Source organism: Dendrobates tinctorius, unplaced genomic scaffold (genome assembly GCF_039654945.1).
Source record: "Dendrobates tinctorius isolate UK_male_01 unplaced genomic scaffold, ASM3965494v1 ptg000039l, whole genome shotgun sequence".
NCBI lineage: Eukaryota > Metazoa > Chordata > Amphibia > Anura > Dendrobatidae > Dendrobates > Dendrobates tinctorius.
Window position 1 is genome coordinate 13,690,001 of NW_027361707.1, and position 16,042 is coordinate 13,706,042.

The following is a 16,042-nucleotide window of genomic DNA, read 5'->3' on the forward strand; positions in this document are numbered from 1 at the left end:
AGATAGATAGATATAGAGATAGATGTAGAGATAGAAAGATAGATATAAAGATAGAGCGATAGAGATAGATATAGAGATAGATATAGATAATAGATAGAGATAGATATAGAGATAGATAGATATAGATAATAGATAGAAAGATAGATAGATATGAGAGAGAGAGAGAGAGATATATAGAGAAATAGAGATAGATAGATAGAGAGAGACAGATAGAGAGAGCGAGAGAGATATAAAATAAAAAACCAAAACACAATACTCACCTCTCCTCCTCGCTCCCACGCTGATCCCGGCCTCAGTGTCAGGAGCTGCCCCCTCTGCCAGACACACAGCGGGTGCGCGATGTAGTGACGTCATCACGCACTGGCTGTGAGCCAGGAGCAGAGAGGACTGAGGGCGGCGCCGGCCCTGATGCAGAGCGGCTTACTGGGCTGGGGGCGGGGCCTCTGGGGGTGGAGACCTGAAATGAGATTCACTGCTTCGCAGTGAATATTCATTTCTCTTTAGCAGGGGGACAGGGGCTCCTGCCTCCTGACACCCGCTGCTGCTCCGCTGGCAGGGGCCCCCATAGCAGCTGCATGGTGTGCGACACACCACTGGCTGGGGGCCCCTGGAGCAGCGGGGGCCCTAGGCAACTGCTGGCCCTGTATGCCAGCAGGTGCCAGGGCCCACCAGATGCCAGGGCCCACGGGAGAATCCACCGGTTCCCCGGTGGGCCAGTCCGTCGCTGGATCTATCTATCTGTGAGTAAACATTATTCTTCAATGGAGTATGCAAAATAAGAGGTTGGACAAAGAAATGACATCACAACTCTTTTTTTTTTTTTGTTAAATAATAGATCTTTATTTAACTTTCACAAATGCATACAAATCCGCATTAAAAAAAGTATGAAAATCTGCATCAAAAACGCATCAAATGTGTGCAGATTTTTAACTGCGTTTTCTGCCAGGAGATGCAGATTCTGTGCAGAAAATTCTGCAACGTGTGCACATACCCTTATACATTGCATGTATACAAAGTGACAGTGGCCAGCAGAATATTACTCTGCCTGTTTTCAGAAACCCCTTCCAAAAAAAACCAACCCAAGAAACCAATGTTGACTACCTTCTCCTACACCTTTTCTACCTCCATCTCAACCTTCTCCTCCACCTCAACCTACTCATCCACTTGGACCTCCGTCTCCTGGTTCCAGATTGTTATTTTTTTTTTCTATGTTCTTTAAAGTCAGCTCCATGACAAATAAAACAAAAAACAAAAACAGTGTTGGATACCACATCCCCTGCCTCTTCCACCTACATAACCATGTCCACCTCCTCCACCTCCTCTACGTGGACCTTTGCCTCCTGTTTCAAGATTATTATTTTTCCTTTTTTTATTCTGTGTTTTTTTTAAGTAACTTCTCTATCTACATTTTTTGCAGTGCAATTGTCATATTCTTACCCCCATTTAGCTTCCCTTTGCAGCCCACTAGTCCTGACTGTGATCATCCATTTTAAAGCACCGAAATTTGGGTTTGCATTAACTTCTATTGGGTTCGGGTCTAGGGTGAAGTTTGGACCTGAACCAAACTTTTTACTCTATGTTCAGTGGTTCATTCATCACTACTAGTAATGAGAGAACCCGAATGGTAAAGTTCAGGGTCCAGACCGGACTCTTAGCATCCGTACACGGATTTTTTTTTACCAGTAGTCCATCATAATGCTCAGGTTTGCTGCCTAATAAAGCTTGTTGAAAAGCTGCTGCACAGCCAATCAACAAGCTTTTAGGCTGTGGGCACTTTTGGAGCCATCACAGCCATGCTAATTACTTACATGGCTGTGGTTGGCCGGTGCACCATGTGACCGTGCCTGTATAAAGGTAGGGTCACAGTTTGCACCACCATTCTATTAATCGTGCGCTGTCAGTGTGGTTCTTGTTGTGAGTTCATTTTCCCCTCCGTCACTGAGGCCTGGTGAACTCCCTATTCTAGTGAAGGAAGGTAGTGAGCCTGATTATCAGGCACCTGGGACTAATGAAGACGATTGGCTGAGTGGAGTCACTGACTGGATATAAGGCAGCCTACGCCCTTTCTGCCTTGCGGGTGATTTCTCTGTGGACTCTTGGACACCAGTCTGATTCCTGCTCTCCTAAAGCTAAGTTTTCTGTTTTTGCCTTCTACGGTGACTCAATCATAACAGAATCACCCGCCCAAACCGCAGATCCTTGGGTACTCAAAAGCAGGAAAGAATTGTGTTTAAAAAAAAAAGGAGTGTGTATATTCTTTCCTCTATATCTCTGAGGCCGTAGGGGAATTTTTTATTTTTTTCTCTCAATGGAGATAAAGCAAGTGTCTGATCGTGTGGAGCAGCTCGCTGCGGAAGTGCGAGGAATTTCCGCCTATCTTGCTCGTTCACATGCTGTTGAACCAAAGATCCCCACACCTGATGTATTTTTTGGGGATCGATATAAATTTTTAAGTTTCAAAAATAATTGTAAATTATTTTTTGCTTTGAAGCCTAACTCGTCAGGGAGCCCCGCGCAGCAGGTTAAAATTGTCATCTCTTTGCTGCGCGGTGATCCCCAGGATTGGGCGTTTTCTTTGAAACCAGATGACCCTATTCTGACTAATGTGAACGCATTTTTTCAAGCCTTGGGGTTGCTGTACGACGAACCTAATGCTATTGATCAGGCTGAAAAGACCCTGTTAGCATTGAACCAGGGTCGAGAATCTGCAGAGTTGTACTGTCAAAAGTTCCGAAAGTGGGCGGTCCTTACTACCTGGAATGATAGTACCTTGGCTGCTCTCTTTCGGAAGGGTTTGTCAGAAGCCGTAAAAGATACTATGGTGGGATTTCCTGTTCCCTCTGGTCTGGACGATTCTATGTCTTTAGCCATTCAGGTTGAACGGCGTTTACGTGAACGCAGGATTACACGAGAGGTGTTGCCACCGGTTGAACAGACGTCTGAACCTATGCAATGTGATAGAGTTTTGTCCAAGGCGCAACGTCAGGAATTCAGAAGGCGTAATAAGCTGTGTTTTTTCTGTGGCGATGCCTCACATATTATTTCTGTTTGTCCTAAACGTGAGAAACGCTTTGCACACACGTTTTCTGTTGGTGGGGTTCAGCCTAAGTTTCTTTTGGCAATTACTCTGATCTGTTCCCTGTCCACATTTTCCGCCAAGGCTTTTGTGGATTCGGGAGCAGCGCTAAACCTAATGGACTTGGATTTTGCTAAACGTTGTGGATTTCCATTGACACCTCTGCAGATGCCTATCCCTTTGAGGGGGATTGATGCTACGCCTCTGGCTAAAAATAAACCTCAGTTTTGGACCCAGTTGGTCATGCGGGTCGCCCCAGACCACCAAGAAAATTGCAGATTTTTGGTGTTGCATGGTCTGCATGATGCCGTTGTTCTGGGGTTTCCTTGTTGCAGATTCATAATCCAGTTTTGGATTGGAAGTCTGTGTCTGTGGTGAGTTGGGGTTGCCGGTGTACCTTTAGTGAGGCTCCGGTTTTTTCCACCTCTCCTCAGTCGCATGAAGTTCCTGACTATTTGGCGGACTTCTATGATGTATTTAGTGAGAATGAGTCTGCGTCCTTGCCTCCTCATAGGAGTTATGACTGTGCAATTGAACTAAGCCCGGGGTGTAAATTTCCTAAGGGTCGGCTCTTCAATTTATCTGTACCCGAGCACGAGGCTATGCGGTCCTATATTAAGGAGGCGTTGGAGAAGGGTCATATTAGACCATCCTCTTCACCCTTAGGTGCCGGTTTTTTTTTTGTGGCCAAGAAGGATGGTTCTTTAAGGCCTTGTATTGATTATCGTGCCCTCAATAAAATTACTATTAAATATCAGTATCCGTTACCCCTGATTTCGGATCTATTCTCTAGAGTCAGAGGTGCTTGCTGGTTTACCAAGCTTGACCTCAGGGGGGCGTATAATCTTATCCGCATTAAGCAGGGGGATGAATGGAAGACGGCGTTTAATACTCCGGAGGGACATTTTGAGTACCTGGTGATGCCTTTTGGGCTCACTAATGCGCCTTCTGTCTTCCAGTGCTTCATGAACGATATTTTCCGAGACTTTGTCGATAAATTTTTGATTATCTATCTGGATGATATTTTGATCTTCTCCAAGGATTGGGATGCTCATGTGGAACATATTCGGACTGTGTTCCGGATCTTGAGAGAGAATTCTCTGTATGTCAAAGGATCAAAATGCCTTTTTGGAGTACAGAGGATTTCTTTTTTGGGATTTATTTTGTCTCCGTCAACTATTGAAATGGACCCGGCCAAGGTACAGGCCATTTATGATTGGGTTCAGCCCACTTCTTTGAAGGCCCTCCAGAAGTTTTTGGGTTTTGCTAATTTTTATCGGAAATTTATAGCAAAATTTTCTAGTATTGCCAAACCATTGACTGACCTGACCAGGAAGGGTGCGGATGTGTTGAATTGGTCTCCGGAGGCGGTTGCTTCCTTTCAGGAGCTGAAGCGTAGATTTACCTCCGCCCCGGTTCTGCGGCAACCTGATGTCTCACTCCCGTTTCAGGTAGAGGTGGATGCTTCTGAGATTGGTGCAGGAGCGGTGTTGTCCCAAAAGGATCCGGTAACATCTAAAATGAATCCCTGTGCTTTCTTTTCCCGAAAGTTCTCTTCATCTGAACGTAACTATGATGTGGGGAATCGGGAACTGTTGGCCATGAAATGGGCATTTGAGGAGTGGAGACATTGGTTGGAGGGAGCCAAACATCAAGTTGTGGTCCTCACTGACCACAAAAATTTGATTTACCTAGAGTCGGCTAAACACTTGAACCCTAGACAGGCTAGGTGGGCCTTGTTTTTTACACGTTTTGATTTTGTGGTCTCTTTCCTTCCTGGAACTAAGAATATCAAGGCAGATGCCCTCTCTAGGAGTTTCTTTGCCAATTCTCCTGTGGTGACCAAGCCTGCTACCATCTTAGGCGAAGGGGTAGTTCTTTCTGCCATCTCGCCCGATTTGAGACTTGCTCTGCAAGAGTTCCAGGAGGACAAACCTGAGCATTGCCCCAGTGGAAAGTTGTATGTTCCTGACCAGTGGAAGAAGAGAGTGATGTCTGAAGTTCATTGCTCTGCATTGGCTGGTCATCCAGGTATTTTTGGTACTAGAGATCTGGTGAGTCGCTCTTTTTGGTGGCCCACCTTGTCTCATGATGTCAGGAATTTTGTGCAGTCCTGTGGGACTTGCTCCCGGTTTAAATCTTGTTCTCGCTCTAGTGGGTTGTTGATGCCTTTGCCGGTCCCTAGGAGGCCATGGACCCATATTTCAATGGATTTCATCTCTGATATGCCGGTCTCTCAAAGAATGACTGTTATTTGGGTGATTTGTGATAGGTTCTCTAAGATTGTTCATCTTGTACCACTCCCTAAGTTGCCATCTTCCTCTGAGTTGGTGCCCCTGTTTTTGCAACAGGTGGTTCGCTTGCACGGGATTCCCGAGAACATTGTATCTGACAGAGGAGTTCAATTTGTGTCTAAATTTTGGAGGACGTTCTGTTCCAAGTTGGGAATTCAGTTGTCCTTCTCCTCTGCTTTTCACCCTCAGACCAATGGGCAGACAGAGAGAACAAACCAGACCTTGGAGTCGTATTTGAGATGTTTTATTTCCGCTGATCAGGATGATTGGGTTTCATTTTTGCCCTTGGCCGAATTTGCTTTAAATAATAGAGCTAGTTCTGCCACTTTGATGTCACCTTTTTTTTGTAACTTTGGGTTTCATCCTCGATTTTCTTCAGGGCAGGTGGAGCCCTCTGCCTGCCCAGGTGTTGACACTGTGGTGGAGAGAATGCACCAGATTTAGGACCAAGTGGTGGATAAGTTATCTCTCTCCCAGGAAAAGGCCCAGCGGTTTTCCAATCGACATAGGACCATTGGTCCCCAGTTTAAGATTGGTGATATGGTGTGGTTATCATCAAAAAATATTGCTATGAAGGCGGCTTCTCCTAAGTTTAAGCCTAGATTTATTGGACCTTACAAGATTTTGGAGATTATTAATCCGGTCTCTTTTCGTTTGGCTCTTACTGTCACATTTAAGATCCATAATGTGTTCCATAAGTCCTTGTTGAAGAGGTTTGTTGAGCCAGTTGTGCCTGAGGTGGCACCTCCGGACTCTGTATTGGTTGAAGGTAACTTGGAATATGAGGTAGAGAAAATTCTGGATTCCCGTCTGGCTAGACGGAGACTCCAGTATTTGGTTAAGTGGAAGGGTTATGGTCAGGAGGATAATTCCTGGGTCTCTGCCTCTGATATTCATGCCAAAAGATTGGTGCGTGCCTTTCATCGGGCTCACCCTGATCGCCCTGGTAGCGTTGTTGAGGGTTCGGTGACCCCTCCTCAAGGGGGGGTTACTGTTGTGAGTTCATTTTCCCCTCCGTCACTGAGGCCTGGTGAACTCCCTATTCTAGTGAAGGAAGGTAGTGAGCCTGATTATCAGGCACCTGGGACTAATGAACACGATTGGCTGAGTGGAGTCACTGACTGGATATAAGACAGCCTACGCCCTTTCTGCCCTGCGGGTGATTTCTCTGTGGACTCTTGGACACCAGTCTGATTCCTGCTCTCCTAAAGCTAAGTTTTCTGTTTTTGCCTCCTACGGTGACTCAATCATAACAGGTTCTCAATTCACTGTTCCATATCAACCTTGTGATCCATGCCCAAAAAGCCTGTTCCTGTGTGCCATACTGCTTTGAGTAGACTGCCCTAACAACTTGTGCTCTGTGCCATAAAAGCCTCATGGTCTGTGCCATAAAAGCCGGTTCCCAGTTTATCCCATGCAATAAAGGGAGTATTTGTGAATGGTGCCAGTTATGCACCCCAGAGGCCGTGGGATACTCGGTACCGGGCCGGTCGTCTTAAAGGGATGTGTCACAGTGGCAGTGACCCAGTCCATGGCCCCAGTCGGTCATGTAAAAGGGAGTATTGATTAGGGATAGAGTTTATGTAGTAATTCGTGACACCAGTTGGAGTGTTCGACTGTAGTATAGCCGGCACTGCAGATGATCCCTGGGGGAGTAGATGGTGATGGCAGTGCAGATGTTTAACCCTCTCCAACCAGGGCTGACCCCCAGAGATTGTGATGGAAGTAGAAGGCACAGAGTAATAAGGCAGGAGACAAGGAAAGTCACTTTATTTTTTACTGTAGTTCAGGTGCAGTTCAGAGGAGATATTACAACTCTCACTAGGTTACAGTCTGTTCTGCAGAAAGGAAGTTATCCTTCACTCTGCTGTGACTTGGTGTAAGCTTCCTGCTATTCTAATCCCTTCTGGGACCAAGGCTTTTTGAAGTCTAGAACTTCCAGTATAGCCACTACTCACTGTGTTTTCCTTCTCTGGCAACTTGCAGCTTGGATCCTGTGTGAAGCTCAAGTTCCTTCTTGCACAATCCTTCACTGATCCTAGTTTGCTGGTGTGGCAGCAAAGATGCAGGGCGCCACACCAGCACACATCTTTGCTGCATATATAAAACTTGTACTCTGTGGCCAAAATCCTATTAGTCTGCACCATATAAACCTTGTACTCTAAGGTAAAAACTCCAAGGTGTAAATATGCTAAACCTGAGCACCACCTGCATGATCAGGTATCTTAAATCCAAGCATGAGGTACAGTGGAGTACATATTGTAGAAAGCATGACAAATCTGAGCTTCCTCCTGATCCCTCATTTGCTGCACTCTCGGCCTCTTTCACTCGGTCACCTTAAGCAAGGCCACCTGCATCCCTGCAAAGGGAGGCTGTGACAGCACCACCACCACCACCTGCAGTGTCACCAACCATGTCTACACCGTTCCATGGAAATTTCCAGCTCTTTATGCCCCAAGCTTTTGTGACAGGATCATTGGCACAGTGTATTAGGGGAGATATGTGTCACTGCGTATATTGGCATCAGTGATGTGAAACCAGGATATTTTTCCTCAAGCACACTACATGTTCAGAAAGTTCATTTAAAGTTGCATACATGGGCTGGTTTTATGTGGGCACCCATAGACTGGCTGGGAGGGTGATCACAATATCTCCACCTGCAGATCCGACACCAGTATGTGTACTGACAGGACCTAGGATGATGTAAGAGTCAGGTGATCATCACATGGTCTGGCTTAAATAGCTGGTCTAGAGAGTCAGTGGGGGTTGTGTCTTGGGAGAGGAGGAACTCCCACGTGGCTCCAGGAGGAGCTGAGGACATTGTGTGCTGCGTGTGAAGCCTGCAGGGAAAGGACTCTTTTGGACCTTATCTTTGTTTTCTACTGTTATGCCAGAAAGGATCTGTTTATTTTGCTGATCCTGCTAAGGTTTTATGCTGTCCATAATAAACTAACAGGTGATCTACTACTAGAACCATTCCTGTGTCTACCTTGTGAAGTAGCTGAGGGTGTCAACCCCTCACACCCTCGAAAGAAAGATAAAATTCCACCCTATACACGCATGAGCATGTGCCTGAATGTCAGCATTTCTAAATTACTGGTGTTGGAAATGCTGCCATTCCAGCTTGTGGAGATCACCAGTTTAAAAAAATTGATTTCGGTAGATTTCCTGCAGTACGCTGTTTCTAGCCGCCACTACTTTGCCAAGTGGGCCATACACGCCCTGCACACACACATTTCTGACCAGATAAGATGTGCATTGTGCAATGCCATTACTGGCAAGGTCCTTGTTACAACAAATATGTGGACCAGAAAGCACAGGCATGGATGTTATATCTCCCTGTCTGGCCACTGGGTCAATGTAGTGGTAGCTAGGATAGAGGGTTTTTTTTTTTTACAAAAATACAAAGTAAATGTGTCATCTTTAACTTTAACCGTTTTAGAGATTATTTCATCTTCAACTTGCTTAAATGTTCACTATAATAGTAATTTTGACCAGGGGTGCCAAACTTTTACATGCTACTGTTTACATAGCTTTTAAAAGTGTTTTTCACTATTCGGATAACCTTTTATCAATCACAATTTACCCCAAGTAAAATTATAGGAGCTATACTCACCTCTGATGTAGGCGCAGTTCGAGCATTTTTTGGCACTGGCTCTCCTGGGGCTTGCGTAACACTTATCTCATGAAATCCCTGAGGCCACTCATCTACGACTTTACTGTCCATTCCTTTTGGACGTAATTGAAATCCAGAGAACATGAAAACTGCGGCTTCTCTGTCACTTCCTTTGAATGCCTGATTTCTCAAAAGGGGTGGACAGTGATGTAACCGTTGATTGACTGCAGGGATTGCGTGACATAACAATGTCACGCAAGCCCAGGGAGAGCCAATGCTGACGCTGCTCAAATGGCGCCAGCACCAAAGTTTAGAATAAGTGTTATTATTTTACTGGGGCAAACATACTGAATGAAAAGAGATTGTCCACATAGTGGACAAGGCCATTAAGTAATAACTGCCATGGAGTTTGATTGCCACTGGTGGTAGACACAGACTTTGTATTTCTATGGACCTTTTTCCTTTCCATTTCTGGATTAACAGGAAGATGGGGCTATTTTTTCCTCTAACTATCTCAGTCCAGTTTTCCTCTCCCCTAGTTCAACTTGGATGAATATCAGGGGCGGACACAGACAGAAGAGAACCCACTGTGCAAGAACAGTACATGGGCCCTCGGCAGTCCAGTTGTTCACCCTTTTATGTACAGTATTTCTGTCAGAAAATGATTACTGCTTTTGAGGTACTGTAGAAATGTACCCCCTTAACTCTCGGGCCTCTATGCAGTCGCACAGGTTACACCAATGGTACGTCAATCCAAGATGGATATGTATCTTTTTTTCCTGCCATATTATTTATGGTCGTGGTATTTTATGGTCGCTCTATAGACAGAATGTTTGATCTACATGAATAAGTGACATATTCACTTCTTTCTTGCAGAGGCAAAGTATCCGAATCACACAAAGACATATAATCTTTACATAATCCGTAGTTTCTCTGCCATGATAGATGATATTTGTCCTGAGTATAGGAGTGAATATGAAATGAAAACGTAGCGAAGAATATGAAATGAAGACGAAGTAATTCTATGCAAAGCTTTGAGTGGGATGTGAGTTTGCAGACTGTATTCTACAGTTCTAGCGTAATGTAATTAGGTTGAACATTTGCTGGTAATAAATTGGAATTGGATGAATGATGTTACACAATATATTATAGTTTCTTACGCAGTTGTATTAGTTTGTGTTGTTTTTTTTACTGGGAGAAAGCGTTAAGTAGGTCGTCTCAAAACCAGTCACGAAGTTTGAAGTTACAGTTCATCTACTACATGAATTTTATTGAGTTGTGGGGGAACTTTAATGTGGAATTTTATGTTACTCATTGTTAAATTCCATCCAAAAAAGTTCAGTATAACTTTTAAGTCAGGCACGAGATGTGACCAAGGATAATTGCGTATGGGTGACCTGAGGATGATCTATGACTCTGGGCAATGAAAGTAAGTCACAAGAATCTTATCAACCATCACATAAAAAAATTATATAGGGGTCAAAAAGTCTTTTGCTTTTTCTACCATCTACAAGGGTGCTGTCCTCTTTTATTTTTTATGTTGTGGTTCGAGTGGATTCCTGAACATTGTGACCAGTATGAAATGATAAGGGCAAATTGGTCCCACAACTAGACTTTAGTGAGTTCTGTATAAATGGACAAATGCCCAAAGATATATTCAACTAAGCGGTTAAGAGTACCGCTTGTACATAGATGATCATCTGTTCCTTCCATAAAGTCAATGGTCAGTCCAGTCCTTTATGGAGAGTAGACTCCATGTTATGGCGACTGGTGATAATAGGTAGCATTTAAGACAATATTGATTATTGCGATATATGTAGACCAAGGGAAGTATTCAATGGTTAATGCAGTCTATATGATGCCCCAGTGAAACAACATGTGCTTCTAAGCCAGGGACAAGGGGGCATCCTCTACGTCTGGAGGAAAGGACGCGGATTCTTTACTGTAAGAGCAGTGAGACTATGGAACTCTCCATATGATGTTGTAATGAGTGATTCCCTATTAAAATTTAAGAAGGGACTGGATGCCTTTCTTGAAAAGTATAATATTACAGGGTATATACACTAGTTTCCTTAATATTGCATTGATCCAGGGAGCTGTAATGCTGTAAGTAAGCTCCCTGATGAAACCTGAAAGATAAGAAAAACACGTTAGATTATACTCACCCTGGCGTCTGGTCCAGTCCAATGGGTGTCGCCGTCCGGTCCGGCGCCTCCCATCTTCCAGAGATGACGTCCTCTTCCTTCTGCTGCGGCTCGTACTTTATCTTCCCTGTTGAGGGCAGAGCAGGGTACTGCAGTGCGCAGGCGCTGGACCTCTCTGACCTTTCCCGGCGCCTGTGCACTGCAGTACTTTACTCTGCCCTCAACAGGGCAGATATAGTACGCCTGCGCAGGAGCTGTGGCAGAAGTAAGAAGGAGGACGTCATTGCATGAAGATAGGAGGCGCCGGACTGGACCGCGACACCCACCGCCCCCGCCCCCCGGTGAGTATGATATAACGTGTTTTTCTTCTCTTTTAGGTTTCATTGGGGGCTTATCTACAGCATTATAGGTGACAGATTTCCTTTAAAGTGACGGATAGAAGACACCTGTCAGATGCAGTGACTAAAAAAGTGACTAAATGCTCTGCAGCCTCCAGACATTTTTCCACTGAACACAATGGAGTAACATCCATGTGTAGAATTATGGGAATTGAGAAAGTTGCTAATCCTTTAAGAAGGGGAGACCACCGCAGAAAATTACTAAATAGAGGAGCGTGGTGGATCTATGTGTTAAAAATGAGATTTCCCAGTGGTATGAATATAAGACAGGACCTTACATACCGTCATATTTGATTGAACTCTTTGCTTGCGTCTCTCATATGTATTAACATACAGTGGGGCAAAAAAGTATTTAGTCAGTCAGCAATAGTGCAAGTTCCACCACTTAAAAAGATGAGAGGCGTCTGTAATTTACATCATAGGTAGACCTCAACTATGGGAGACAAACTGAGAAAAAAAAATCCAGAAAATCACATTGTCTGGTTTTTTCATTTTATTTGCATATTATGGTGGAAAATAAGTATTTGGTCAGAAACAAGCAATCAAGATTTCTGGCTCTCACAGACCTGTAACTTCTTCTTTAAGAGTCTCCTCTTTCCTCCACTCATTACCTGTAGTAATGGCACCTGTTTAAACTTGTTATCAGTATAAAAAGACACCTATGCACACCCTCAAACAGTCTGACTCCAAACTCCACTATGGTGAAGACCAAAGAGCGGTCAAAGGACACCAGAAACAAAATTGTAGCCCTGCATCAGGCTGGGAAGACTGAATCTGCAATAGCCAACCAGCTTGGAGTGAAGAAATCAACTGTGGGAGCAATAATTAGAAAATGGAAGACATACAAGACCACTGATAATCTCCCTCGATCTGGTGCTCCACGCAAAATCCCACCCCGTGGGGTCAGAATGATCACAAGAACGGTGAGCAAAAATCCCAGAACCACGCGGGGGGACCTAGTGAATGAACTGCAGAGAGCTGGGACCAATGTAACAAGGCCTACCATAAGTAACACACTGCGCCACCATGGACTCAGATCCTGCAGTGCCAGATTTGTCCCACTGCTTAAGCCTGTACATGTCTGGGCCCGTCTGAAGTTTGCTAGAGAGCATTTGGATGATCCAGAGGAGTTTTGGGAGAATGTCCTATGGTCTGATGAAACCAAACTGGAACTGTTTGGTAGAAACACAACTTGTCGTGTTTGGAAGAAAAAGAATACTGAGTTGCATCCATCAAACACCATACCTACTGTAAAGCATGGTGGTGGAAACATCATGCTTTGGGGCTGTTTCTCTGCAAAGGGGCCAGGACGACTGATCCGGGTACATGAAAGAATGAATGGGGCCATGTATCGTGAGATTTTGAGTGCAAACCTCCTTCCATCAGCAAGGGCATTGCAGAGGAAACGTGGCTGGGTCTTTCAACATGACAATGATCCAAAGCACACCGCCAGGGCAACGAAGGAGTGGCTTCGTAAGAAGCATTTCAAGGTCCTGGAGTGGCCTAGCCAGTCTCCAGATCTCAACCCTATAGAAAACCTTTGGAGGGAGTTGAAAGTCCGTGTTGCCAAGCGAAAAGCCAAAAACATCACTGCTCTAGAGGAGATCTGCATGGAGGAATGGGCCAACATACCAACAACAGTGTGTGGCAACCTTGTGAAGACTTACAGAAAACGTTTGACCTCTGTCATTGCCAACAAAGGATATATCACAAAGTATTGAGATGAAATTTTGTTTCTGACCAAATACTTATTTTCCACCATAATATGCAAATAAAATGAAAAAAAAACAGACAATGTGATTTTCTGGATTTTTTTTTTCTCAGTTTGTCTCCCATAGTTGAGGTCTACCTATGATGTAAATTACAGATGCCTCTCATCTTTTTAAGTGGTGGAACTTGCACTATTGCTGACTGACTAAATACTTTTTTGCCCCACTGTATATTGTTTTCATATGTTTTTTCTTTTCTTTTTCTTTTCATTTTATTTTTATGTATCGATGTACTAAGGTCTATTCAAATCAATGTCCCTTCTTGTCTTTATACTCTGGTAGAGGTTTTACCATGTTAATTTCTATACAACAGGTGCTGATTGATGATCGTATTGATGGCACACACCTGTTATAGCAGCCTCTAGTATATAAGATCAATACAATGAGTAACACTTAGAGCAATGATTAAGAGCTTGTAAGCTCGAAACGCGTCTGTTCTTGTGTCCCCAAGGATGGTGGGGACATTCATGCTGTCTTTATGAAGTTGGACTTTTAAAGAATTTCTCTTTGAATAAATTTAACCCTGGAAGAACCAAGAGCTGGATTTTTCTATTCATTGGATAGCACATGCAATACTCTATGGATGAACAATAAAATACCAATACATTTTTAACAATTTTTTGACTAAGTACTTTTTTTCCCCCTCTGTATATACAAGAACATTTAAGCTGAATTAAAAGTAACTCTTAGCCTCCCCAATAAGTTTCCCTTGGACTGGCTTTCTCAAGTGGATAAAGCTATAGCAATACCAGGCACAGCCACCCATACGAATAAGCCAATGTGTCTGTGTGAACTATAAAGTAGTGCAGTGACCCAAACATTGTTCTGATCACCTTGAGTACTGGATGTTAGAGCTCTATCAATCAATCAAAAATTGGTGGCTATTCACATGGACTTCTTAAAAGGGAACCCGTCATCTGAGTCTAAAGATCCAGCCAGGGAACATAGCCGGAAATAGGACTAGTTCAGCTCTCCCCCACCCAGCTTTAGGCTAGTTTCACACTAGGGTTTCCTGGTGCTGCGTCGGGCTGTGCACGGCCGCCGCTAAGCTCCGCCCACAGCCGTGCCTCCTCCTGTCAGCTCCGCCTATGGGCGCATGACGCTGCATGCGACCTGCGTACCCTATCTTTAGCATTGGGTATGCAGGTCTGCGCAGGTATGCATTTACCGGCGCATGCATCCTTTTGACCGTGCACCGTGATGCATTTTGGTGCGCTTGGCGCACAGTCAAAAAGACGCATGTGCCGGCAAACGCATACCTGCGCACGGCCTGCGTACCCAATGCTAAAGATAGGGTATGCAGGTTCACATGCAGCGTCATGCACGCATAGGCGGAGCTGACAGGAGGAGGCACAGCCATAGGCGGAGCTTAGCGGCAGCCGTGCACAGCCCAACGCAGCTCCAGGAAATGCTAGTGTGAAACTAGCCTTAGATGTTTAACAGATCTCTCTTACCTGTCAATTAACTATAGCAACTCTGGGAATAGCCAGCCAGGGAAGAGCCAAGCTAATCTCATTTCCAGTTATAGTCTTGGCTGGAAAATTTCAGAGAAAAATATATTTGGCTGTAAGCCAGGCTCTGAATAATATTTCCCGCAGTTTGAGCTGCATGAAACAGATGAGCAGTTTCCTTTAATATCTTGGGTTTGCCCAGACATGATGTTTGGGTCATGAAAAGTACTTACTCTTCTTATAATCTTTCCCACTTGTAGCCATATCTAGTGTTGGGATGACATAATTCTTTTTAGCAAGTTATAGGTCACTTTATTTTCATGTTTTTCACTTGAGCACTTTCCGCTTTTCCGTAGTGACTTTTTATTAGCTATTATATGTGCAGCTCTCTGCAATTCCATGGAGGTTAGAAATGAAAGTAGGCCAGTACTTTGAAGTCAACTTTTCCGAGTGGCTTCACCTTTGCACGTGAATGTTTCCCGATACTTTGATGCACTGCCAAATACTGTTAGTGAAACGTCATTTTATGTAGTCTATATACATATTCTACCCTTGTTTGGTTTTTGATGTTAAGCGTTAATCCCTTCGTCTCGCTTTTTGATCCGCCGTGTACAACTACAAAACTACAGAAGGCAGTAATCTACAAAATTATACATCATTATATCTCTTTATCAGACGACAGGAAAAATATATCTAAAAATATGAAATGTTTAAAGAAAGGGAAATAATTCTGGCACAAAAATATTCGGAAAAATATGAAAGATAAATCCTTCTCGCAAAATGGAAAACTTGTTTGGGCAGTTTCTAATATAATTCTTCCCATATCCATCAATATATATAATTGTATGATATGATTCATATCTTCTATCCGTATATGCAGCAGGTATTGATTCATAGAAATTTAGTATAATACCTTCCACAAATCTAATGGTGATTGACACTGATTAAAACTCTCATTTTTTTGTAGCTTTCCGCACATTCCTTGGGAAGAAAGACGTTTCTCAAGATATTGAAGACGTGCTGGCAGAGACCAGGATACAGAGGAACATGCAGTTGGTGTCAGTAATTGAACTTTTCAAGGATCGTTCAGCTCGGTGGCAGATAATAACCGTCATAGTGACAATGGCGTCTTACCAGCTGTGCGGCCTGAATGCCGTAAGTAACTACAATAAGTGACTCACAGTCTTCACATCTTCGCTTCCCATCCTCCCCCCAGTAGTCACAGCACAACTCTTCCTTCCACAGTAGACACAGAAAAACTTGCTCTTTGCCCATTAGCCGTTAAAAAAAAAAT

At 43.9% G+C, this 16,042-nt stretch overlaps 1 protein-coding gene across 5 annotated transcripts in view; it reads left to right on the forward strand.

Annotated features, from left to right (window-relative positions):
- Positions 1-16,042, forward strand: part of SLC2A9 (solute carrier family 2 member 9) — a 635,276-nt gene that overhangs the window by 304,477 nt on the left and 314,757 nt on the right. For all 5 annotated transcript variants that reach the window (XM_073574480.1, XM_073574478.1, XM_073574481.1 and 2 more), the window contains one exon: positions 15,716-15,903. In XM_073574480.1, coding sequence (XP_073430581.1) covers positions 15,716-15,903 — 188 coding nt within the window. The remainder of the gene's footprint in view (positions 1-15,715; positions 15,904-16,042) is intronic.